Source organism: Delphinapterus leucas, chromosome 13 (assembly GCF_059928025.1).
Source record: "Delphinapterus leucas isolate spDelLeu-1000000601 "Yukka" chromosome 13, BTC_Dleu_Yukka2, whole genome shotgun sequence".
NCBI lineage: Eukaryota > Metazoa > Chordata > Mammalia > Artiodactyla > Monodontidae > Delphinapterus > Delphinapterus leucas.
Window position 1 is genome coordinate 8491287 of NC_143141.1, and position 25507 is coordinate 8516793.

Sequence of the window (25507 nt, forward strand, 5' to 3'; positions counted from 1 at the left end):
AGGGACATTATAACACTCGCCTCTACCCACCCAGTCTCTCGACCAGTACACTCAGCGGCCCCTCCAGCCAAGGAATAAGAACACAGCGGGAGGGGTGAGCTGGGCTGAAATGACCTGTCCACTTGTCCGTCATCTATCACCAGAGCCCATGGAGAGTGGGGACAGTGCCCCTTTCATCTTTATATTCTCAGCACCTGGCAGGGGCGGGTCTTCAATTACTGGTGAAAGTTTGCTAGAGTGATGCTAGGAGCGGAAGCTTGGGGTGGAGTTATGATGACACCCGGGAAGTGCAAATAATGTCCTTAGAGAACAGCGCAGAGGTGAGACAAGAGCTTTCTCTCTTTTTTTCCCAGCTTTATTGAGAGATCATTGACATATAATGTTATGGGAGTTTTAAGGTGTACAGCGTGTTGATTTAATATGCTTACATGCTGCCACATGATTACCACCATAACATTAGCTAATACCTGCATCATGTCACCTAATTACCATTTCTTTTTTGTGGTGAGAACATTTAAGATCTACTCTCGTAGCAATTTTCAAGTATATAATACAGTATGATTAACTGTAACCACTGTGCTGTAGATCCCCAGAACTTACTCATCTTATAGCTGGAAGTTTTTACCCTTTGACCAACATGTCCCCATTTCCCCCACCCCCCAGCCCCTGGTAACCACCATTCTACTCTGTTTCTATGAGTTCGGCTTTTTTAGATTCCACATGGAAGTGAGGTCGTAGAGTATTTTTCGTTCTCTGTCTGATCTCACTCAGCATGATTCCCTCAAGGTCCATCCATGTCATTGAAAATGGCAGGATGTCCTCCTTTCTCATGACTAAATAATATGCTGTTGCGTATATGTCCCACGTCTTCTTTATCCATCACCCATTGATGGACACTTCTGTTGTTTCCATGTTTTGGCTGTTGTGAATCATGCTGTGATGAACATGGGACTGCAGATATCTCTTCAACATCCTGTTTTCATTTCCTTCAGATAAATACCCAGAAGCAAGATTGCTGGATCATATGGTAGTTCTATTTTAAATTTTTTTGAGGAACCTCCATACTGTTCTCCATAGCGACTGCCCCAACTTACATTCCCACCAGCAATGCAAAAGGGTTCCCTTTTCTCCACATCCTCGCTACCACTTATCTCCTGTCATTTTTGTAAAAGCCCTTCTAACAGATCTGAAGCTTTGTCTCCTGTTTTTGATTTGCATTTCTTTGATGATTAGTGGTGTTGAGCTCCTTTTCTTGTACCTGTTGGCCGTCTGTTGTCTTCTTTGGAGAAATGTCTATTTAGATCTTCTCATTTTTTAATTGGATTGGGTTTTTTCCTATTGAGTTGTATGAGTCCTTTAAATATTTTGGATATTAACCCCTTACCAGACACAGATTTGCAAATATTTTCTCCCATTCTGTAAATTGCCTTATCATTTTGTTGATGGTTCCCTTTCCTGCGCAGAAGCTTTTTTTTATTATTATTGAAGTAGAGTTGATTTACAGTATTGTGTCACAGAAGCTTTTAAATTTGATGTAGTCCCACTTGTTTATTTATTTATTTATTTTTTGCGGTACGCGGGCCTCCCACTGTTGTGGCCTCTCCCGTTGCGGAGCACAGGCTCCGGATGTGCAGGCCCAGTGGCCACGGCTCACGGGCCCAGCCGCTGCGCAGCATGTGGGATCTTCCCGGACCGGGGCACGAACCTGCGTCCCCTGCATCGGCAGGCGGACTCTCAACCACTGCGCCACCAGGGAAGCCCCCACTTGTTTATTTTTGATTTTGTTGCCATTGCTTTTGGTGTCAAATCCAAGAAGTCATTGCCAAGAGCAATGTCAAAGAGCTTACTCCATATGTTTTCTTCTAGGAGTTTTATGGTTTCAGGTCTTATGTTCAAGTCTTTAATCCATTTTGATTTTTGTGTATGGTATAAGATAGTGGTCCAGTTTCATTCTTTTGCATGGGGCTGTCCAAGTTTTCCCAACACTATTTATTGAAGAGACTGTCCTTTCCCCATGATATATTCTTGGTTCCTGTGTCATAGAGTAATTGACCGTATAAGAGACAAAAATTTAAGGGTACTCTTCAGCCTCTTTGAAGAGTCCGTGAGCCTTCTAGACTCTGTAGCAACTTCTCATCCATCACCATGGGCAAAAATGTCCACTTACCGAGGTACATTAAGGCTGACAAACCACATGAAACCCTGTGGGTTTAAAAAGTTGATGCCCATTTATGGTGTCAGTGGGGTTATGCTTCTTGAGTCTCTTAATCTATAACAATTTTACTTCACCCTTCCTGCTTTGTTTCATGTCTCCGATCAGATAGAGAATATCCCACAATCTGGATTTGCTTTCTTTTGGTATGATTGAACTCATGTCTGTATTCTCTGAGTTTCTTGTAGAATGATAGCTGGATCTAGATGTTTAATTAGATTTAGATTCAAGATGGTCCTGGATGCTTACTGTCACATCTCACCACAAGGCACATGCTTTCTGTTTGTCCCGCTTCTGGTGATGCTGAGACTGAGCGGTGGGTTCAGGGGGTCTCTCTCAGTGTGACCCGTCCACGAACCTTCACCTGACGGTTTTTACACCTGCTGATGATCATCACCAGATCCATTATTTCACTGTAAAATGGTGGTTTTTCTAATTCGATCGTTCATTCTGCATATGTGCTAGCTGGCATTCGTCTATGCAGAAGACCTTTCCTTCATCAACTCCTTGGTTGCTCTGAAATACAAGTTGTACAGGAAAAGCAGGGTAATGCTTGGTTCTCTTTTTATCCATCTACCTTCAGAGTAATGACCTGGTACCCTAGCAAACTTCCAAAACTGAGTTTTATTTTTTTCTTTTCTTTTTTTTTCTTGACTAGCATTGTGAATGCATGGATTTTTATGTATTTGATGTGCCCTAACCCATGGCAGTCTCTGTTCATTTTTATGCTCACACTGTCCCATCCTATTCTACTGAGAGTCACTTCAGATTAGCTCCTGGTTCTTTTGACATGACCCCATTTGTCTCTGGAAGGTTCTTTGCTTTCTTGCATGATGAGAAATCCCAAGTTAGTTTGTACGTTTCCTGCCGTAGACCTGTAATCAGCCATTTCCTTTTAGTGTGAAATGGTTTTTAGCGACCACAGTCTGCCTGCCAGGGCTGATGACTGTTAGTTGGCTGTCATTGCTTCTAGACCTTTCCAGTAGATGTAGCTAGGAAATATGTTTTTTTAAGAGAAAAATAAATCATTAATTCACTGGTGTTTCCAGTTCAAATTTATTTAGACAGACTTGTTGATTCTTTGTTTGAATTCACTTTTCTCTTTTACTGGAAATCTTGGTTCCTAATGATACTAACAAAATTATTTATTTTCTTCATCATTTAATGTACTTATAATAATTTCATTTCCCCCTTTCCCACACGGAGGTTACATACTATAAAGATTGTTCTGCACTGTTTTTTTTAACCAGTATTGCTACTATGACTACCAAGTACAATTTGCTGTCTTTGTGCTTTTTGTTCTTAGAATTTATCCTATTACAGATGTAGAGTCAAAAGTCACTTGGATGTCAAGTTAAAGTCACTTGAAATCATTCTTTTCTCTGTGTTTATGCTGACAACCTGATATAAAATTAGACTTGTTTCCTTCTGTTTGTTTTCTAGTTTTAGAGGCTGATTTTCCTTTTTGTTTGATTTTGTCTTTTAACGATGCAAAATATTTTCATAGTTTCAAAGACAACATTGTAAGTATAAGTAGAAACCTTGGTACCCTGAGTCTCGTCTTGTTCTATCCTTCCCCTTAAAGGAGACTTTTTTTTTTTTTTTCGCGGTACGCAGGCCTCTCACTGCTATGGCCACTCCGGGTTCCCCACTTGCAAACTTACTCTAGCGGCTGGAAGGAAGCTAGAAAGCATCACTAACCAACATGGGGCGGGGTCACACCCAGGAGTCCCTAATGCCTCACAAAGGACAGGATGCCCAGGGCTGGGGTGGGGGAAGGGCTGTTGGTGCAGAAGGTGGCAGCGTCTTCGGACAGGCTTTCCTTCCTTCATCATCGTGTCTCAGTCACCTCCTTCCACCTATTGTTCAGGCCGCCAGCGCCGCTAGGAAAATCTGACGATAACTCCCACACCCTCTTAGCACGTTTTGTGAATGTCCTGTGGGTTCAGTTCCAAATTGGAGCCTTGAGCTTGGGGCTGGGGAAGGGGCTTGGGATGGTGATGCCAGAAGGGGCCGCCATCTCCGCCCCAGGACCTTGGCACACAGGCTGGGTTGCACAGATCACATCAGGTAATGAGATGAGGATGTGGCTTTGCACATCGCAATTCTCCTTTTCAAACCCAGCCGTGGACGTGTGTGTTTTGGACCACGTTGTAAGGATGCCTCCGTCTGGCAAGCCCTCAGCCTGCTGTGCAAACACGGTCTCCAGCCCACCGAGGGGCTGCATGTTTGCCCACAAGGAACGACCTCACCCTCCCTGGGCACCCAGGACAGTCTGCACAGCCTGCCAGCCAGCCCAGGCCCCCTGCCAGCCCTTCCTCTCTGCAGGCCTGCTGTCCTAGACCTCACACCTCATCAGACCTTGGTTTTTCCCTTAACGAAAAGAATTCACATAACCTTCAGATCTGTTAGAAAAATCCCTATCTCTACAAAGCTCTTAATAACTGACCGTGGTATTTGACAGGATGAACCAAAGTCGTAAGCAGTTAAAAAAAATAAATGCAGCTGAAGGCTTGTTGTAGCATGTGCCCTTAGCCCCATCCCAAGCCCCCCGGGACCAGCCGAGGGTCACAGTGCTTCTTTCGTCCTAGGGAGTCAAGGGGCACGCTGGGCAGCCGGGCCCTCTCACACGACAGTATTTTCATTCCTGAGTCGGGACAGGACCCTCCTCGGCCGGTGCGGGTCTTTTCCCAAGAAAATGTGTGTGACCGGATTAAAGCTTTGCAGGTAAACTTTTCCCTGTGGCGACACTGGGTACGTATGTCAGGTAGGCATCGGGAAGTCTTAAGATGATTTCTGCTGGGTTTACTTGATCTATTTTAAAGCCCAATTGCATGCACGTCGCAGCTCTCCCAAGACTCACCCAGTTAGTTACAATTGGACCATACCTCATTCTCAGTTATAACCACTCATTTTCAAGATGACAGCGGCAGAGCTGGTGGCAGACTCGCAGTTCAGTTCCCTGCCCCAGGCAAGGGTGCTGAAAATATCTCTTGAATGAATGAATTGCAGTGGGAGCATTTGTTGAGAAAAGTTGCTGACGAAAACAACAGCAAATGTTCTTTATTCCGATCTAGTTAAAAATACAGTGTAATGTGAAAATGGGGCCGCCACCTCCTCCGGGGGGCCTTCCGGCCAGGCGGGGAGATGATGCTGGCATGAGCTCTGAGGACGACGGTCTGCCCAGGAGCCCCCCAGAGATGTCCTTGCTGCACGACATCGGCCCTGGCACCACCATAAAGGCAAGTGTAGCCTGCACCACCTCGACTCCATCCGCGCCTGCCACATAGGGCTGTCGGGGACTCCGGTGGCCCTTGTGTGTGTTCCCCTTAGACTCCCGTGCTGGGTCATGCTCAGTGCAGCCAGGAGGGATTCTAGCCAGGTCACTGGAACCCACTGTCAGGCCTTGGACTGTATTTGTTTTCATTCTTTGAGCAGAAATTCAGGTCTCTTTAGGAGATATGGTTTGGAGAACATTTTCCATGGTGGATAGAGGGCTGATACAATCAACCCTATACCTCGTTTTTCCTGCCTGAGCAGATGACCAGACCAGGCATCTCATCTAAAAGAAGGAAAACAGCTTTGAATCTGTTTTCTGTCATCATGACATTTGGCTGGAGGGAGAAGGGAGTGGTAACATATATGACTTAGTCTAGGCTCCTGCATCTGAGTTTGGGACTCTGAGAACTTGTTAGCTTAGGGGTAGAAATGTGAGGCGTGGCGCTGGTAGACAGGGCAGCAGGGAAAGTTTGACAAGCAGGAGAGGCGTCTCTGACCTCAGCAGGGCGGGGAACTGATCCCAGAAGTCCCCCACCCCCTTTGGAATCCAGGAGGAAGAATTGAACTTTTTTGTGTGTATACCAGCAGTCCCCAACCTTTTTGGCACCGGGGACTGGTTTCATGGAAGACAGTTTTTCCACGGACCGGGGCCGAGGAGGGGGATGTGGCGGGATAGGGGAAGCGGGGGATAGTTCCAGCGGTAGTGTGCGCGATGGGGAACAGCAAATGGAGCTTCACTCGCCCACCCGCTGCCACTCGCCTCCTGCTGTGTGGCCCGGTTCCTAACTGGCCTTGGACCGGTACCAATCCGCGACCGGGTTGGGGTTGGAGACCCCTAGTATAAACAACATAGCTCATGGTGCTGCCATTTTGAGCCCATACAGTGGGCTCAGTGATAAAATTCATATCATTTATGTTACATGAGTACATAAGTGATGAAACAGCTGATCATTTCCCCCTTGTAGACAAGCCTTGCTGTGGGGTGGATGGAGTTGGAGTCATCCGTGTTACGACCCATTACGTATATAGCCACACCCCTGCCCTGTATGTCCTTGGAGGGTCCCTGTGCCCTGGTCGAGGGCCATCCTCAGGCAAGTCCTGCAGGTTCCGTGCTGCTCTGAAACATATTCAGCCGTCACTTCCACTTGGACGTTCAGAAGCCCCCCTGCAAAGGCAGGAGGAGGAGTATTCACCTGACTTGTTTGCCGTTGTGGGTTCCCAGAGCCCCGCGGATAAAGGCAGAGGAAGAGCTGTGGTGTAGCTGAGTGAACACGCCCAGGTGCGGGCTCCTGCACAGAAGGCCAGAGAATGCCTCTCTCCGGAATTCTGCCCTAGGGTCAACCTGTCCCTGCTTGCTCTGCGAGCAGATCAGAGGGCAGTAGGGCACCCACACCTGCTCTCCCATCTCGAGGAGAAAGCAGAGAAGACAAGGAGGAAGATTTGGCCCATTGCCTGGACTCCAAGCCCACCCTGCACCCCTTAGCACCTTAAAATACTGGAGGGGCAAGTGGACAGTCTGATGGCCATGTTAAGGTGTCATCACCACGTGACACACACATCTTGGCAGCTTAGTGGCCACAGCCTCAGGAGTGGATGTGACTTTGTGTGTTTCAGGCTGCGTGGTTGGGGGGATGTGTCTGGCGAGCCATTGTTGACTGACTCACCCTCATTCCACCCCACAGTCCTCTGACCCTCCCGGCGTCGTGGTTCTCTGCGTTTAGCTGGGACAGACGGTACAGGAGAGCGGGTAGCTTCTAAATCTGTTAAGGATTAAGGAGTGAGCCCAGCTCCCAAACCCGCAAAGCACTGTGATGCACAAATTCCGCAGTCCGCTGGCTGGGAGCCACTCATACTGGGCAGGGCTGACCTTGTCCTTTTCAACACCCCTCCTTTGGTAGTGATGTTATCTTAAAAAAATGTTCTGAGAGTTTATCAAGTATTGGGTAGTAGGAACAATCCACTAGCTTCATCGGAAACCAAAATTTGAGCCTTTAAGACTTAAAAACTATCATCTTTATCATCGTGGTTTTTGAAGACACCGTGATCATATTTTGTGCCTTGATAGTTTTCTGGGCACAGGGGGCCGATCGAGAGGGGGAGACAAAGCACCCTTTAAAATGCATTTATGTAACGCATGGTATTTGATATGATGGCACGTTAAACCCCAAAAGGATGGGATTGCAGGCAGCTGGGTTTTTTCCTGTGTGACGCCTTACACAGGCCCATACGCTTGACAGAGAACTTAAGATTATTACGAAGAAAGGTCTTCATTAACAAGTATTTGATGACACTGCCAAGGTGACATTTTCTGACGGGATGAGTTTTTCAGGAAATACACGGAATTATTTTTTAAATCTCATTACCACGTGAGGTAACGACTGAGGAAATCTCTTTAGGGATGTTTAAGGTAGAATTACATCTAAGAGGTCCTAATCTAGGTTTCCGACCATTAAGTAGGAAACAAGGGGTCGAGGTGGCAAACTGGCAGGTCTGATTTGCTCTGGGTGACGAGGAAAGACAACAGGGGAGACGGTACAGCTCTGATGGCAAAAGAAGGCGAGGCCTCCTGCTGTGGGTGAGGCCGTGGGCTGGATCCCTCACCTCTGGGTCTGTGTCCTCGGGGGACCTGGGAGACAATTGAATGGGATCAGGGAGGTCAGTGCCTGCCCTGCTTCCCCCAGCCTGCCCGCCACCCCTGCCCTGTGTCTGGGGCCCATTCCCCATGAGCCACCCTCCCCCGACCTCCCCCAGTGGCAGGGCCTCTCTTTTTGAGGACAGACGTGGTAAAGCAGCTGTCTGTCAGGGTGTCCAGGACCCTGTGTCCAGGGTCACCCCACAGAAGCCTCTGAATTCCAGGCTGCTTCCTCAGGGCTCTTTGAGCCATATTTTCCCCCAACAAAGGGCCACTTGTTAGACTCTTAAATCATCCACTTCCAGAATCATCCAGAAGCACAGACTCCAGGAAAATTGGGGGGCTGGGAGCAAGCAATGGAAACGTGAGCTCCAGATGCCGCCAGCCCGCAGATAAAAATGCAGGTCAGCTTTTCCTCCTCCTCCAGACCCCACCCCACCCCACCCCATCAGTGGTTGCTTCACTGATCAGAGACGGAACTTGGTTCTCCTCGATCGGGAAGGTGTTGGTGTTTCCAGGCCCCAAGGACTCTCAGGACGACAGCTCAGAGAGAAGCGAGAGTCTGGTTCCCTATAGGGAAGACCAGCCGTGACGGCCAGTGCAGGGTTGTCTGGGGACAGAGGCCCTTGTCCAGTGTCAGGGACATTCCACTCCTCCCCAGGCCCCCAGTCTCAGGGTCAGAGTGGACCACCTGCTCAGGCAGTGCAAATGCAGGGGGAGCCAGGTGGAGAGTAGGCAGGGAATGTTTGTCCTTTGGGTTTATAGAGGGGTGACCCAAGGCCCACGTTGTCACAGAAGGAGAATTTGTCCTCATTTGTGGAGTCATTGCGTTTGCAAAGCAGCTCATCTTGTCTGCTCTCCTGAGTCCCAGGCAGTAGGAAAAACAAAACCCCAAATCTCACCAAGTGTGGATATCCACTGTCCCTCCAGACAGGGGTGAAAATGACGATTTTGTATGATTGTGAAATGGACCCATCCTGCTGTGACCTTATAAGGAGGGCTCTCTGGGGAAGGTGTCTCCCGTCCAATCGCAGGGGGCCTCCTGAGTCATCAGCTACAACAGTGAGAGCCAAAGCCACAGGCACAGAGGGAGTCGTGGCCAGGTGTCCTGTGGTTTATTTTCAAAATAATCTTTCTTGTTTTATTCCCGTAAGAACCCCAATCGCTAAAACCACAGAACTAAAAGAGATTATGTTCACTTAGAACCATTTTTCTTCTCATTTTGGTGATTGTCTTCTCCCCATCGACAGGAATAAGCTTTGTACTTGCACTGGAAAATACAAGGGACTTTATGTTAACAGGGAAAATGCGTTCCTCTGCAGCGGGTGGTCCCCGCGTCAGTGGCGCGCTTGCGAACAGCATCTTTCTTCCGTTGGGGGAGGTTGCTGGGCACGTGCTCCTGTGTGGCCCAGGGTTGTGGGAAAGACCCTGAGCAAGATGCACCTGGGCCCCTGGGAGCCCCTCACTCCTGTGTCTTCTTGTCACCGCTTCCTTCCTGAGGAGGGCATTTACTAAATCATCGTGGGGTGCATAAAAGTATGGTCTCAGGTTAAAATGTAAGCAATGCACCACCTCACACCCATTCCGACGGCTACTGTTAAAAAGAAAAAAAAGAAAACAGAAAATAACAAGTGTTGGAGAGAACATGAAGACAGATGTTGGTACCCTGTGCCCTGTTGGTGGGATTGTAAAATGGTGCAGCCACTGTGGAAATCAGTATGCCTTGAAAAATTAAACATAAAATCACTTTATGATCTAGTGATTTCATTTCTGGGTATGGACCCAAAAGAACTGAAAGCAATTTCTCCCAGAGATATTTGTACACCCACGTTCGTAGCAGCATTACACATAGTAGTTAAAACGTGAAAGCAGCCCAAGCGTCTTGGGCTGGATGAGTGGACACACAAAGTGTGGTATATACCCACAGTGGAATATTACTCAGCCTTGAAGAGGAAGGAAATTCTGACACAGGCTACAAGACGGATGAACCTCAAAGACATTACGCTAAGTGAACTGAGCCAGGCACGAAAGGACGAGTATTGTACGATTCCACTTATACGAGGTACTTAGTCAAGTTCATAGCGACAGGAAGCAGAAGGGTGGGTGCCGTGGCTTGGGGGAGAGGGATCGGGGACTTAGTGTTTAATGGGCATGGAGCTTTAGTTTTACAAGAGGAAAAGTTCTGGAGGTGGTGGGTGGTGATGGATGCACAATGACATGAATGTATTTAATACCAATGAACTGTACACTTAAACGTGGTTAAGACGCTTAGTAAAAGAAATTGGAAAATAAAACACTTTGGGAAAAAATGTGAACTTGACACTAATATTGAGCACCATGCTGGAACAGAAAGCTGTGTGTGTTTGCAGGTGGCAGGGTTGTCACTAAAGCCCCGCCCCTCCCAAGGTCTCCCTCTGCACCTTGCTCCCCCGGGTGCGCGGTGGGTGCCTGTCTGCTACTTTATGCTGATAAGTGTCTTTGCAGGAGAACCCGGTGTTACCGTCACTCTTCCATGTGACTCCCCCCAACCCCTTCCTCCCAGGTGACACTTTTGCCCTTTGCTGCCTTTCAGTTACTTCCTGCCGAGGTATGAACTAGTAAAATATTTGAGACTTAACAGGGGTGACTTACAGCCAGATTGTCCCAAGAGAAGGCGTGAAGATACAGAACCCTAGAGTGAGCAATGATGGGATGCTGAGAGCAGGGCTTGGCATGGGCTGTGCCCCAGCCTGTGAAATCACACCCTTGAGCCACCCCCCACGGCTTCCAGAGACACGGCCAGGCCTGACTCCGCCCTTGGAGGAGTTGGGCTGGTCGGTGTCATGGGAGAAAGTAGCACTTGTCTGAAGCACCTGTGCAGCTGCTGGGTGGGCGAAGGCAGAGTTACTGGCTACAGAGCACCTAGGACTCAGGTTCTTGGAAATGAGTGATGGGCCTGCAGGGTTTGGCTCGACACTTCAAACCCCCAGCCCAGAGATGAGCCCGGTGAAAGGGGAGCTTGATGTGCCGGCTGTACTGTTTCCTCGGGGAAGCTGACGGCCTGGCCTGTGTGTTCCTTGTGCCCTGAAGGTCTGTGTGGTTTCCTCGTCCCGGCCACAGTCTCCTGACCAGCTCTTCTCCAGGCAAGTGAGCGACACCTCCGTCTCCCCCAGGACCTCGGACGGCAGCGTGGCACCCGTGGCTGATTTCGATTATCCCCCAGAATTCTCCTCCTGCCTGGACAACTCTGCGGCCAAGCACAAGCTCCTGGTCAAACCCCGCAACCAGCGGTGCAGCAAAATGCGGCGTCTGTCCTCGGTAACCGGGCAGGGGCAGGGTGGGCGGGTCCCCCCCTCCCCCCCGAAGTGCCGAGCTGGTCCAGAGTACCTTATCAACACCCCACCATCTTGTCTTGAGGGAAGGAGGGAGGGGACGTTGGTCTACGAGCATCTCTTTCTCAGCCCTGTCATTCTCTGGCCAGGCGGACCCCACAGCCCGCTTCTCAGCTCCTCTGGGGATGAGGCATTCATTGCAGGCACCACTGGGCAGTGGAGAAGGTGACAACCCTACATGGACCTCGAGCCCCTGGTCCCCCCCGCCCCGCCCCCGCGAGGGCTGTGGGACCATGACCATGCCGCAGGAGCTGGGGGTGCTCACGGTTTCAAGCTAACTCAGATATGCCCCTCCCTTCCTAAGCACTCATTCATTCGGTCTTCATTCTGCAACGCTTACCAAGAACCTGCTCTGCGCCTTGGGTCCCCTACCTTCCCACTGTCTTCAGTGTGATGTCCACACTGCAGACCTGGCACAGCTGGGCCCTGCCCACCTCCTTCCATTCTCACTCAGCACGCTGTGGCCTCCCTTCTGCTTCTGGCACTCACCAAGCTGCCTCCCTCACCAAGCTGCCTCCCACCCCAGGCCTTGGGACCGGCTGTGTCTCCTGCTCAGCCCTTGGGGGATGGGTTCCGAGGCCATCCCCAAAGGGGCTCACCAGGAACGTCCTGTGGAAAGCAGCCCACCTGCCCATCACCATGGGCACTTCCTCCACAGCACTGGCTATACACGGACATGACCTTTGTAAATGGAGGTGCTCACTTGTTTATTGCCAGTTGTCCGTGAGCAGACTGTACTTCTAGCCCTGGGGCGACACTAGTCACAGAGCTGACATTTCGTGGACGTTAGTTGAATGCGTGAATGGATGAACAAACGCGTGAATGACCAAGGGAGAAGCTGAACAGCTAGAATGGACATTGCCTGGGGCGAGGACCTACTTAGCAGCACAGGGGTGGTGCCCCTGTAAGGACAGACCCCTCTTTGGCATGCTGCCCAGGCAGTCATCAGCTCGTCCCTCTGGGAGCTGAGAACTCGCTCGTGCAGTGCTTTGGCTTCACGGGACCAGGGGCTCGAGGTCCATGTAGGGTTGTCACCTTCTCCGCTGCCCAGTGGTGCCTGCAATGCCTCATCCCCAGAGGAGCTGAGAAGCGGGCTGTGGGGTCCGCCTGGCCACAGAGAATGACGGGGCTGAGAAGGAGATGCTCATAGACCAAAAATCCCATCTTGCACAGGAAAACGAGCAAACAAAAAACCTTGGCTGTCAAGATTGTGATATTTATTACAAGTTTGAAAAACATATTCAGGGCTGCATTTGGCTGGATCCGTCTGCCCCCGCCAAAGCAGGGGTTGGGGAAGAGGAACGCACAAAAGGCCAGCATAGTTTTTGGTTGTCTCAGCATGTTTGTTACCCTGCTGCTCAGAACCGTGCCCTGTGCGTGGCTCTGGCGCAGTAGAAGTGGAACGCCCGTAAATGTTTATACTGACATCTCACCACCCCAGCTGGTCCTCATCCCAGCCCAGGCAGTGCCAGGAGAGGGAATATTATTAACTCTGTTCTGTTGGGAGCAGCGTGATTAGATGACTAGCCCGAGGTCGCCTGGCTGGCAGAGCTGCCAACAAGTCCCAGGTGTCAGAAACAGATGCTTCCTCTCCACACCGGCACTGCCCATCGTGCCCATCCTCTGCCCATAGATGATGTGCATGCTGCCCAGAGACACTTTCTTTCTGGCGAGAGGAAGTAGATGAGCAGGGAGCCATGCTAGAGTCTCCATCTGGGTGCGGGCTGAGCAGTGGGTCCCCTGCTTCCAGTTCCTCGGGAGGGTTCCAGGGGGTGAAGCTGCTCTGAGGGCCCAGAGCAGGAGGCAAGGTGTGGGTGGTGGAGGTGGAGCGGGTATCCGCATCCTTCCTGTCCTGGCCAGAGAGCCCAGGCTCGGGTAGGCGCCGCTTTGTTCCCTGCAAAGCCTCTGCTCAGCATCGGGGGCGGGGGGGGCACCCTCTGGAGCGCACGCTCCAAGCCAGCCTTCCTTCTGCCTGGCCTCCCACCATAACCCCTCGGAGCTGCCAGTGGCTCAAGCTGGATGTGCTCAAGCCTGGCCTGCTCCTCAGCTTTATGTTGACCTAATGTGGGTTCCAGTAGTTTGAAAACATGAGCCACCATCCTAAAGGGGTTTCCACATCAAGGATTTCCTGTAGTAACAAAAGACCAGTCACACCTTAGGAACCTGCAGCTTTTGAAAATTCTTCTGGGGATTTCACATCTTCCCCTTTTGGAATCCAGAGGAATAGGGTTGCGCATCTTGGCAAAGCTAGCTTAGGTGTCGTCACAAACATCCCAGTTATGTTGTGTTAGCAAGCAGATCAACTGGAGAATGTTAAAATAACAACAACAACAATAACCTATTGCAAACGCTTCCCTGGGTGTTTGCTAAAAAGAAGGAAGGAGGGCACTGCCCTTGTGCAGAAGCCTGGGTGACTCTCTAAAGTCTAAAGACAGGTCTGAAATCAGGAACTTTTCAAAAACACCAGCCTCGGTGCCCTCAGCCTTTCGGTCATTTTCACATTTGCTTGTGAATGAATCATGACCACCTTGATCTCCTTTCCTTCCTAAGAGAGCAAGAACTGACTTTGTGGATGGTGGGGAGGAAGTGGACCAAATCTAGACTCCAGAGACCTTTCGGAAGAAAAATAGCACGAGGCCGTGACTTACTGCCAAGCCAGGCAAAGCCTCCTATAGGAGTGGGATCAGAGATAGCTCTGGGGGTGCTAGTGGAGCCCTGGAGGTGTGGGCTGGAGGGCAGCCGGCCAGTCACTCAGGCCCAGAGTCTGGCACATAAAATGGCAGGGGCTTGGCTTGACCTGAGCAGGGAGTGGGAGAGACCATTTAAAATGTCAGAATAGATATGTCTATTTTATGGATAGTGGTGTGTATATGTTAATCCCAGCCTCCTAATTTATCCCTCCCCCACCTGAGAATCTGAAAAAGAATATATGTATAACTAAATCACTTTGCTGTACGCCTGAAACTCACACAACATGGTAAATCAACTATACTCCAGCATAAAATAAAAATGTCAAAAAGACAAAAAAAATAAAATAAAACGGCAGAATATAAGTCTTCAAATTTAGCTGAAAAGTTTGGGCGTTATCCTGTCAGCTATGGTTTGCTGTTGACCGTGGTGGGATGATAGGAATCATGTTTTAGGCAAAGCAGCCTCTGCCTTTGCTATGAGGGTGCATCCCTGCAGAGAGAAGGAATTGGCAGGGGACACTGGCTCTGAGGCAGCACAGGGGGTCAGAGAGGGCAACAGCTTTGCCCCTGGGCCACTTATTAGCTCAGCCTTGGCCAAGGCAGGGACCTCTCTGAGGTCCCAGTTCTCCAGGTGCAAGCAGGAAATAATAATCCTCTCTTCACTGGAGCCAATCAGGGAGTTAGTGAGGTAACCATGTCGAGCACAGAGCATGGCAGACCCTGCCGATGCTGGTCCCCTTCCCTTTGCTTCACTCTGTAGAGCAGTGTCCACTGGTTTCTAGCTTGGCCTCGAGAGCCTCAGGCAACGTTTATTTTAGGGGCATAGCGGCTGCAGTTCTGCTGAAAGCTGAACTGGGGAGGCAAGATTCCAAACAGACCAGCAAGGGAGGATTAAGAAAAGACAGCTGTGTGTGAATGTCCACTTGAGTGCCAGCTTTAGAGACATTCTGCTTCCCTTAAACCTAATAAAACCTTGAACAAGATGGGGAGGCCATAGGCTTCCTAATATTCGTCCTGATGATGCTGTCTTTTGTCCATTTTATTCCTCTTAGAGAGCGCAGTCCGAATCCCTGAGCGATCTGACGTGTACCCCAGAGGAGGAGGAATACGACGAGAAGCCGCTACCCAAAGTCAGCACGGAGGAGAAGCCCAGTTCTGGGCAGCAGGAGGGGGGACAGGACAGAGGCGCTGAGCCTCGGGGGCAGGCGACCATGCTGCCACCTGTGGGGCCCCGTGCGCGGCGGGCGCGCCTGCAGCACTGCCCGGCGCTCACCGCTAGCACCGAGGATGAGAACCCCCCGGGGGAGAACCCCTCCAGCCGTTTGGCCACGCCGGAGGTCATGGAGGTCACAGAGCCCGTGTCGAGCCCACACCCCCGCTCGGAGTCCCCGTCTTGCCCAGAAGGCTCCCCGCACCCTCACCCTAATCCCGACAGCGAAAACCCAAGGGAGGAGCTGTCCCTGGAAACCCGGTGTCCCCCCGGCGGGGACACAGCAGACGAGGTGGTTTGTGCTTCGGGAAACGTCGAGGGTCGATTATCTCCCTGCATCCCCGAGGGGGACACGACCCCTCCCGAGCCCGGACCCATAGCCACCTGGGAGACGCCCTCTGGTTCCGACGGGCCAGACCACACCGGTCCGAAGGAGGTGCGACTGACCCTGGACGCTCCGGGTCCCGAGGGCGCAGGGCCAGCAGCCCCGGCCCCTAGCCCGCCGGCCCCCAAGAGCTGCTTGAAGCACAAGGCCTCGGCTGCGACAGCGAACGCGAGCCTCGGCGCGGCCCCCTCACCGCCTGCCTCGGAGTCGCCTGCAGAGGCGCCCGCACCCCGATCCCTGGACCAGGAGGCGGCGCCCCCGGAGCCCCCCAGGGCCGAGCGGGAGGGATCCCCCACGGAGGCGGCGGCGCCGGAGCGCAAGATGGAGCGGGGAGGCCGCGAGGCGCGGGCCGCCAAAAAGTTCTCGGTGTCGTCGGGCCGCGAGTGGCCGCGCGCGGGGGGCCGCCTGCTGGAGCCCCGAGGCCCCCACGTCCGGCTGCCGCTTCTCAGGAGCGGTCCGGCCTGGAAGAGTGAGGCCGCCCTCGAGGACCTCCCGGCGCCCGCCGAGCCCCAGGGCCCGAAGCCCGGCCCTCGGAAGCCGCCCGCCCCGGCCGAGCGCGGCTCTCCAGACGCGGCCACCGCGGACCCCGGCCCAGCCGCCAGGGAGAGGCCCGCGGGCGGGGACGGAAGCCCCTTTCCGGTCAAGCTCCGCTCCACGTCTCTGTCTTTCAAACACAGAGAAGCGCCCTGCCCGGAGGGGAGGGGAATCAAGAGGTACAGCGCGGAGGTCAGGCTGGAGAAAGGAGGGCTGACCTTGCTCTCCAGGAACGACAAGGGTCCGCCCGGGACGGGCCCCGCCACCCGAGGCGCCAGGTCTCCCAACGAGCCCGGGAAGGCGAAGACCCGGTCCACCGAGCAGCTCAGCTCCAAGCCGCCCCTGCCCAGGAAGCCGCTACTGCAGACCCTCACCCTCCCCCAGCTGCCCGCGCCCCTCGACGCCAGCCCCCGGGACCCCGAGAAGGTAGGGCCGTCCGCCGACCCCAGGAAGGAGAGCCAGGCGGCAGAGAGGAAGTCGCCCCACAGGGCAGCTGGTAAGAGGCCCGCGTGGCGCAGCCTGGGGAGGGTGTTCGCGAAGGGTCAGGGCCGTGGGGAAATCAGGTCAGTTGGAATGTCTTGCTGGACGTCCGGCAAGGTATTGATATATAAATGCATTGGGTAAAAACCTTGCCGGGGCACTGGAGGAAAAGTCAAACTTCCTGTTGGTACCACCAACATGTTTGATCTAGAGTTAGGAATAGAGACTGGGGAAGGGAAACAAATATCAAGGTTTTGTGTAAGTTCTGAGAAGTCAGGAAAATGTGGAAACTCGTTTTGCAGCGTCTTCCAAGAGGAGGGGGGCCTCTCAGTGGATCACTCAGATGCTTTTTCCTCCAGAAGGGGTATCCCTCCTGGGCAATGTGTGCTCTCATGGGTGGAGGCCCTCCTGGGGCCTCACCTGGTTCTTGGTTATAAATGAAGCATCTGGCTCCACTGTCACTTAGCATCGTTCCGACCTTTCCCCCAAAGGAAGAATTTCATCCTGTTTAATAATAATCAGGCTCACAGGGCCCAGCCTCACACAGGAAGAGTCCCCTCTATTGGAGTCCTGAGTCTTTGTAAAATCTGAGTTCTTCATCAGGTGGGCTTGAACTGTCCAGAAAGGGAGATGGTGTTAAGATTGGGACAGAATGTAAGAATCTTGTAAAGCAACTGTCTTTTAAAATGAGCAGAGACAAAATAGATGACCTTTCTCTGTCTGTGACATTTGTCACTCTATATAGTGTTTCAGATGGAATCTGTTGGAAACAGGTATTTTCAGTGGAGCTAAAGAATCTCTCGTTGCTGGTTTCTTTTATTGATGGAAGTCAGTGTACCAAAATGGAATTAGACATGCAAGTCATGTGTGTGTGTGTGGGGGGGGGGTGTGGGTGTGTGGGTGTGTGTGTGGGTGTGATGGGAGCACTAAGGAGAAATTTTCCATGGCAGATTTTATAAAACAACACACCTTTCAGGATATTTTAAGTGGCTGCTCTAAGTTCAGGACTCTGTTTAATCACTGCATTGTGGAACAGAGAGGAAGTAGAACCCAGTTCTCTCAGGGACCCCACACCCTAAAAGGAGGACGAAGCACACACACAAAGACAGGTTTAAAGACGTTCTAGTCTTTTGTGTCTTCTTCCTAGGAAGTTAGTAAAAGTGCAGTGTATAAAGGGCTCTAAATTCTTAAGGTGATACCCAAAGATGCAGGCGATTCCAGGGAGAGGTTTCGGGAAAACGCCCCCAGAAGAGCCTACACGTGCAGCCTCCCTGATCCAGGCCCCTTGGCTCTGCTGCGATTTGCTGTTGCTGCTGCTGCTACATTAGGGTCATCAGTGAGGGAACTTTGGGGGAGGTTCAAGCTGTAGCTGATTGTCCACTCTGCAAATTTCCAGGTTATTGAAGCTGTTACAGAGTGATTCAAAACGCCATTGAAATAGCCAGGGCGGAGGAGGGTGTAGATAAAACCCTGACGTCAGCACCAGCCGCCTTCGTGGGCTAGAATTGAAGATGTCTCTCTTGCTGAATGAACAGAACTTAAAGACAGGATACTCAGCTTCACGGTCAGATCTGGAAAAGAAGCTTCAGAGGGCGAAGCTTGACACGTTGATAATTTATAACTTCCTCAGCTTAAGCTGTGAGAGTCAGGCTTTGTTCACTGTCAGCTGGCTGGAATGGTCTGTAGTTAGAGAGCTTCTGTTTTTTCTTTTGATTTGTAAAGTACAATATAATATTTATTAATGGCTTTGCTTAAATATAAGAGAGTTGTGTTGTCCGACTTAGCACTCCCTAAGCCACAGAAGTAACTGACTCAGATGAATTCTGGAGTGGAAGAATCTAGGTTGCTTTAGGGGGCAAGGGTAGTGATTTTCATTTCGATGCAAAGAGAGGAGATAATTCTTACATTCTCTTGGGAACCGACCCTCCCAGGGTGGATGGTATTTGAGGGACGAGAGCCAGGCAGGCTGGGGCTGCTGTCTGGTGCCCCCTGGGACTGTGGGATCTGAGGGCTGTCTCCTGCAGGGCAGAGCAGAATCTCAGAGCCCCAGGCTCCCAGAGCCCATCAGTGAAGCAGCCTCCACCCCTTCCCCAGACCCTGGGTCTGCTTGTGGTTCAGTTCGTTATTATTTCTGCTCTCGCCCTCATGGCTCCCAAATTAGAGCAGCTGAAGGCAATTAAATTCATGTAAAACATACAGATAATAAAACGTTGTAATAATAGTATTACCCAGTTTTCCAGGAAGGCCTAATTATTGCTGTTTATTATCTTGTGGTGGCAGGCGCTTTTACCCAGAGCTCCCAGATGGGCTGCCGTCTCCCCTGCCCCCCTTCCAGGGGTGCACACCATAAAGTTGGGTTATGGAGGTGTCCCAGGTGGGCACAGTTCCATCTCCGGGACTCCGTCTACTTTGTCCCAGCACTCCTGCTTCTTCCCCCACCTGTCCCCTACACCCTGTCTTCCTTCCCTGAAGACGGAAAAACCCCGGGGGTGTGGGATTCGGGGAGGATAAGATGGTTGTTGGCAATAAACAGAGGAGCCCAGCTTGCTGACCGGGCTGAGCCTCACAGGGCACCTTGGGGTGGTCGCTGTGAGCCCAGTATGTTTGTGCTCGTTGATGCAAAGGAGGCCAGTCAGTCTGCTCACTTGCCATAGGAGGCGAATGGCCCTGGGTTATCAGCCCTGTTCATGTGTGCAGACAGTCCCCATCCTCCTGTTGGGCCAATCCGCCCGAGTCTAAATCACCAGTCTGGAAGCAGCTTCCCGTGCACAGAAGTAGAATTGGAACAGGAAAAATGGTGAAATACACAAAACGTATAGAAAAAAGTAGTCGTCCGTAGGTCCACTCTCTGGATGTTATCCCTGTTGGCCTTCCTTCTAGTCTCCTGTGTGTGTGTGTGTGTGTGTGTGTGTGTGTGTGTATTTTATTTTCTATGTAGTGGTAGACATTTGTTGGATATTTTGGAGAGTAGCTAGACGAAGCACTGTTCTCACCAGGGGCCTCATTTGATCACCAGCCTCTGCCTCTAGTCCATGCTCGTTCCCTCCAGACCAGGCTGGTGCCAGTGGCACGCCAGGTCCTGGAGCCAGTCCTCACTCATGCATGCATATTCGTTCTTCCAACAAACATTCATGTACTCCTGCCATGCACACTGCACTGTGCTGGCCCTAAAAGGTGGTCAGGAAGAGAACGCCAGCCTTGCTGTCCGCGAGCTTAGGGGCCCGGGGAGGCAGGTGGTGGCGACTGTAGGTAGATGCTCATCTTTCTTTGGATGGCAGGGAGATTTTCTGGAGGAAATGAGCTCGAAAAGACTGTCACCGTCTCTAACGACAAAGTTATTTCAGCGTATTCAAGTTCATTTGAGTAGAATACAAGGAGTTTGGTGGGATTTTGTGTTGGTTGTTTTTTTTTTGTGTGTGTGTGTGTATATATATATATATATATATATATATATATATATATATATATATATATATACAGGTCTTTTATTCTTAAAGAAAAGCACTTTGTTCACACCTGCCTTTCTTTTTAGCCTTATCCATACCCTCATGGTCCCTTCCTGGCAAGTGTGGTCCACACCCTGGGCCTCCATTTCCCCGCCTTTCCAGTGCTCCTCAGACCGTGTACATCCGCTCATCCTCGCTTGCCTCCCAGTGCGATCACTCTCCTCGGCTAGCAGAGCCCGTAGTGAAGCCACACCCCCTCAACAGTTGTGCTGGTGGTCCTGCAGGTTCCCTTCCCTCGCCACTCTGCCCCTCAGGTGGTCCCGGTCATAAGAGTGCAGAGCAACGCAGAGGCTGAATCCCGGCTTTCTAGCCAGAGAATCTTGGGGTGTGAAAAACCACAGAAGGGAAACACCTGAGAAGGGTCCTTCACATACAGGTATGAAATCCTGGGCTTGGCCCTGAGATGCACCCGCAGATCAGCACAGAAGAACCTTTGAGAATTTTAACAGGACCAAGTCTCAACATAATACTCAAAATGTCTAGGATACAAACCAAAATTATTCAACCTACAGAGTACCATGAAAACCAAAAGAATTCTCAAAGAAAGGGGCAATCAACAAGCATCAACCCTGAGATGATCCAAAGGTTGGAATTATTAGAAAAAGATGTTAAAGCAACTGTTATACCACGGTTCCAAGATGTAAGGGTGAGCACTCTTGAAACAAATGGGAAGATACTCTGTAGACAAACAGAAGCTATTTTTAAAAGCCAAAGAGAAATTTTAGAACAGGAAAATATAACAGAAATTAAAAATTCACTGGAAGAGTTCACTAGGAGAATGGAGATGATAGAAGAAAGGGTCAGTGAACTTAAAGATAGATCGATAGAAAACATCCTGAACACAAAGAGAAAAAAAGATTTTTAAAAAAGCCTTGGGGGCCCGAGCAACAATATTAAAAAGTCTAACATTCATGTCATAGGAGTCCAAGAGAAGAGGAGAAATAGATTTGAATAGAAAAAAATACCTGAAGAAATAATGACTGAAAACTTCCTACATTTTGGAAAAACAAATTTACAGATCCATGGAGCTCAGGCAAATTACTTTTGCACCCTTGTAAAAAATGTGGCCATATCGTTTGGTTTTACTTCACCTTTTCAACAAATGGTTGTGGAGCATGTGAACATCCATATGCAAAAACGTGAACTTTGACCAAAGTCTCACATCATATACAGAAATTAACTCAAAGGATTCACTGACGTACAAGTAAAATGAGGGGACTTTCCTGGTGGTCCAGTGGCTAAGACTCTGTGCTCCCAATGCAGGGGGCCCGGGTTCAATCCCTGGTCAGGGAACTAGATCCCACATTGCTGCAGCTAAGACCTGGTGCACCCAAATAAATAAATATATTTTTTTAAAAGGTAAAATGAAACTATAAAACTTGTAGGAACTTAGGGAAAAAATTTTTGGAGCATAGGACCAGGCAAAGAGTTCTTAGACTTGACATCAAAGCATAATCCATGAAAGGAAAAATTGATGAATTGGACTTAAGAGTTTAAAACTTTTGCTCTGCCAAAGACCCCATTAAGAGGATGAACAGACAAGCTATGCGTTATGAGAAAATATCTGCAAACCATATACCCAGTGAAGGACTGGTACCTAAAATATATAAAGTATTCTCAGAACTCAGCAGTACAAAACCAAAAACTACATTAGAAAATGGGCAAAAGATATGAATAGTTATTTCACCAGAGAGAATATACAGATGGCAGGTAAGCACATGAAAGATATTCACCATCATTAACCCTTAGAGAAACACCAATAAAAACCCATAATGAGATACTATCACATTAGTATCTCATTTTAGCCATGTTAGAATGGCTGAAATTAAAAATGCTGACAATACCGTGTGCCCAGCGGCTTGCAGGGCAACTGGGATTCTCGCTCATTGCTAGTGGAAATGCACAACAGTGCAGTCACTTTGTTTTTGTTTCTATTATTATTTATTTATTTATTTGGCTGTGCCAGGTCTTATTGCGGCCAGCAGGCTCCTGAGTTGGGGCATGTGGACTCTTAGTTGCGGCAGGCATGTGGGATCTAGTTCCCTGACCGGGGATCAAACACGGGCCCCGTGCATGGGGAGCGTGGAGTCTCAGCCACTGGACCACCAGGGGAGTCCCTGGTACAGTCACTTTGGAAATTGGCAGCTTCTTACAAAATTAAAAGTACACTTACCTTATAGCCCACCAATCCCACTTCTAGGTATTTATCCTAGATAAAGGAAAACTTAGGTTAACCAAAAGCCTGAACACAAATGTTTATAGCAGCGTTATTCATAATCACCAAAAACCAGACACGACCCAAATATCCCTCAACTGGCCAGTGGATAAACAACCCACACAATGGAATATGAGTCAGCAGTAAAAAGGAATGAACTGTTGACACACACGATAACGGATGGATCTTAAATGCATATGCTAAGTGAAAGTAGCCAGTCTCAAAAGAGTATCAAGTGTATTATTCCATTTGTATGATGTCTGAAAGAGGCAACAATACAGAGACAGAGCAGATCAGCAGGTGTCAGGGTTTGGGAGTAGAGGTGGGGTCTGACTACAAAGGGGTAGTACCAGGGAATTTTGTGGGGTGTTGACATTGTTCTGCAACCCATTTGTGATGGTTGTTGGAAGAATCTAAGCATGTGTTCAAAGTCATAGAACTCATAGTACGACTCATAGTACGACAGAAAAGATGCATTTCACTGTATGTAAATTTTAAAATAATCTTTTAAATGGCACAAAAAATAGGTAGTAGCCTCCTTTTCACCCACCTCTGAACCTCTCTAATCTCACACACACACACACACACACACACACAAGGAACCACACTAACAGATTCATCCCAGTTCTTTTCCCATGGCCGTTGCAGTCATAGCTACATCAATGTTGATATATAGGCACAGCAATCCTTTTTTAAAAATCACAAAAACGCATGTTGGCTTGCAATTAGAAATTTTCAGTCCACAATAAAGACTGGGCATCTTTTCTGATCAGAATGAGCCACTTGTCCTCATTCTTTTTAAGGGCTACAGAGTACATGTACCATATTTTATTTAGCCATTCCCCTACTGAAGGGAGTTCCAATTGTTTTGAGGTTTTTTCCTTTTGCTAACAGTGGTGCAGTCACCCTCCTTGTTCGTTTTAGCTGTGTGTATTCACACAGTTGTTTCTCCAGGCCAGATTCTTTTTTGTCTTCTTCTTTTTTTTCTTTTTTGACTGCGCTCTGCGGCTTATGGGATCTTAGTTCCCCGACCAGGGATTGTACCCCGGCTGTTGGCAGTGAAAGTGTGGAATCCCAACCACTGGACGGCCAGGGAAGTCCATATCTAGGCTAGATTCTTAAAAGTGGGTTTTCTGGCTCACAGAGCTTGTGAAGTTTTAATTTAATACACAACTTCAAATGACCCTCCGTAAAGGTTGTACCAGTTTACACTTCTAAGAGCAGAGCAGAGACTATTTCTCCGCCCCCTCATCAGCACTAGGCGTTATCAGTCTATTTTTAATTTCTTTTTTTTTCAATCTGATGGATGAAGAATGTCAGTCATGTTTTACACCTTGGTCAGCAAGTCCTGGTCATCCTAATGTGGCATGTCTTTATCCACCTGCACCCAGGCCAGCCCTCAGCAACCTTTAACCTGACACCTGCAGCACCTCCTCCCGCAACTCTCTCCTCACCCTCTCTTCCCAAGTCATGGGTCTAACCGCGGAGCTTTCCTCTTTAAAACGTCCGGATGCCTTCCCATTATATTTAGAATAAAATTCAAAGTCCTGCGTGAGGCATTTAAGGCTTCTTAGGTTCTGGCCAAAATCAACATTTCTGCCTTCCCAAGTCCATCTCCCACTCCTTCCCTCCCTCTGATATCTCCAGCCCCACCCCTGCCACCTGGTCCCTGAGAACATCAGGGGCTTTGATCCTCTGCAGTGTCTGTGCCTGGGGGAGGGGCGGGGCTCCTGGCCTGCAGTGGGTGGCCCTCAGCCGTGTGTGTGTGTGTGTGTGTGTGTGTGTGTGTGTGTGTGTGTGTGTGTGTGCGCGTGTGCGTGTGTGTGACCAAGTGCTGGGACAAGGCTGGGAAGCAAGCCAGGCAGGTGCTGGGTGGGGAGATTGAAGAGCCTGTGTTTGGAGGCTTGACTCTGAGGTGCACCCCTCAGGGGCTGTGGGATTCAGAGCCAATGAGTTTCTCAACCTCTGTGTCTTAACTTCCTCCTTTGTAAAATGAGGTTAGTAGTAACTCACGGGGCAGCAAGAGCATTTTCACTGCCAACTGTGATACAGTCTCACATGGTACAAGTCATACTTCCCTAAGGAGGTACTGAAACCTCCTCTGGGCAGCGGGGACCAGCGAGCGGGCATGGACTCTCCTGTCCCGGTTCTGCTGCAGGCACCGCTGTGTAGATGTGAGACCCCAGAGAGAACGTGTGCAGAATACTGTGGGAGCCACGGACCACCGCCACCGCCCTGAGTGTACACAGGGGTCCTAAGAGGGGAGAGGAAGAGAGAGCGTTTGCAGGGGTCACAGCTGCAGTTCTGTGAGTCCTCAGCTCAACAGGGTGGCACCAGGGGAGCCTCCCTCATCCCGAGAGGGCCTCCCACGGGACAGGGACAGGGCGCAGGGACTCTGGGGACAGGAGCCAGTGTGGGTGGAGGGGAGCTGAGCTAGCCGGGCAGGGTGGGTGGTGGGTGGGAATCTCTCAGAGTCAGTTTGGGACTCTGCCAGACGCACCCAGGACACAGCCCACCTGGACAGTGGCAGGCGCCGGTCACAGGAGAGCTCTGCCTATCCCCCACCCCCTCCTTCCCAGACCCCCAGCCCCTGGGGAAGGACCCGCCCCCCACCCCCAGCTCAGATGCCCTGCATTCGAGGAGGCAGGAGACAACCCTGACTCAGCCCAGAGGTGACGCCATGTTCTGAAGTGACTGCGGTGAAACTTAGGTCAAAAGACTTGCCCAGAGGCACCTGGCATGTGACCCGGGGGGCTGGGGGGAAGCGGCGTTTGGGGCCGTATAGACCATCTTTGCGGCCAGTGTCTTCACTATAATGCTCTGTTGTGGGGTATCAACGGGGGGTGGCTGTGTGCTCCGGAGGACACGTGGCAGTATCTGGAGACGTGGTCGAATGTCACAACTACAGTGCGAGGAAGGGAGATACCACCAGCATCTAGTGGGAGGAGGCTAAACGTCCTACGATGCACAGGACAGGCCCCCAGCGCCCCCCA

General features: G+C 50.3%; 1 protein-coding gene across 4 annotated transcripts in view; it reads left to right on the forward strand.

The window, feature by feature from the left end:
- Nucleotides 1–25507, forward strand: part of CRACDL (CRACD like) — a 124237-nt gene that overhangs the window by 84004 nt on the left and 14726 nt on the right. For all 4 annotated transcript variants that reach the window (XR_016395338.1, XM_022599196.3, XM_089922669.1 and 1 more), the window contains 4 exons: nucleotides 4804–4939; nucleotides 5290–5454; nucleotides 11193–11420; nucleotides 15237–16809. Coding sequence is in view for 3 of the 4 variants with exons in the window: in XM_022599196.3 (XP_022454904.2) it covers nucleotides 4804–4939; nucleotides 5290–5454; nucleotides 11193–11420; nucleotides 15237–16809 (2102 nt within the window). In the remaining variant the exon portion in view is untranslated. The remainder of the gene's footprint in view (nucleotides 1–4803; nucleotides 4940–5289; nucleotides 5455–11192; nucleotides 11421–15236; nucleotides 16810–25507) is intronic.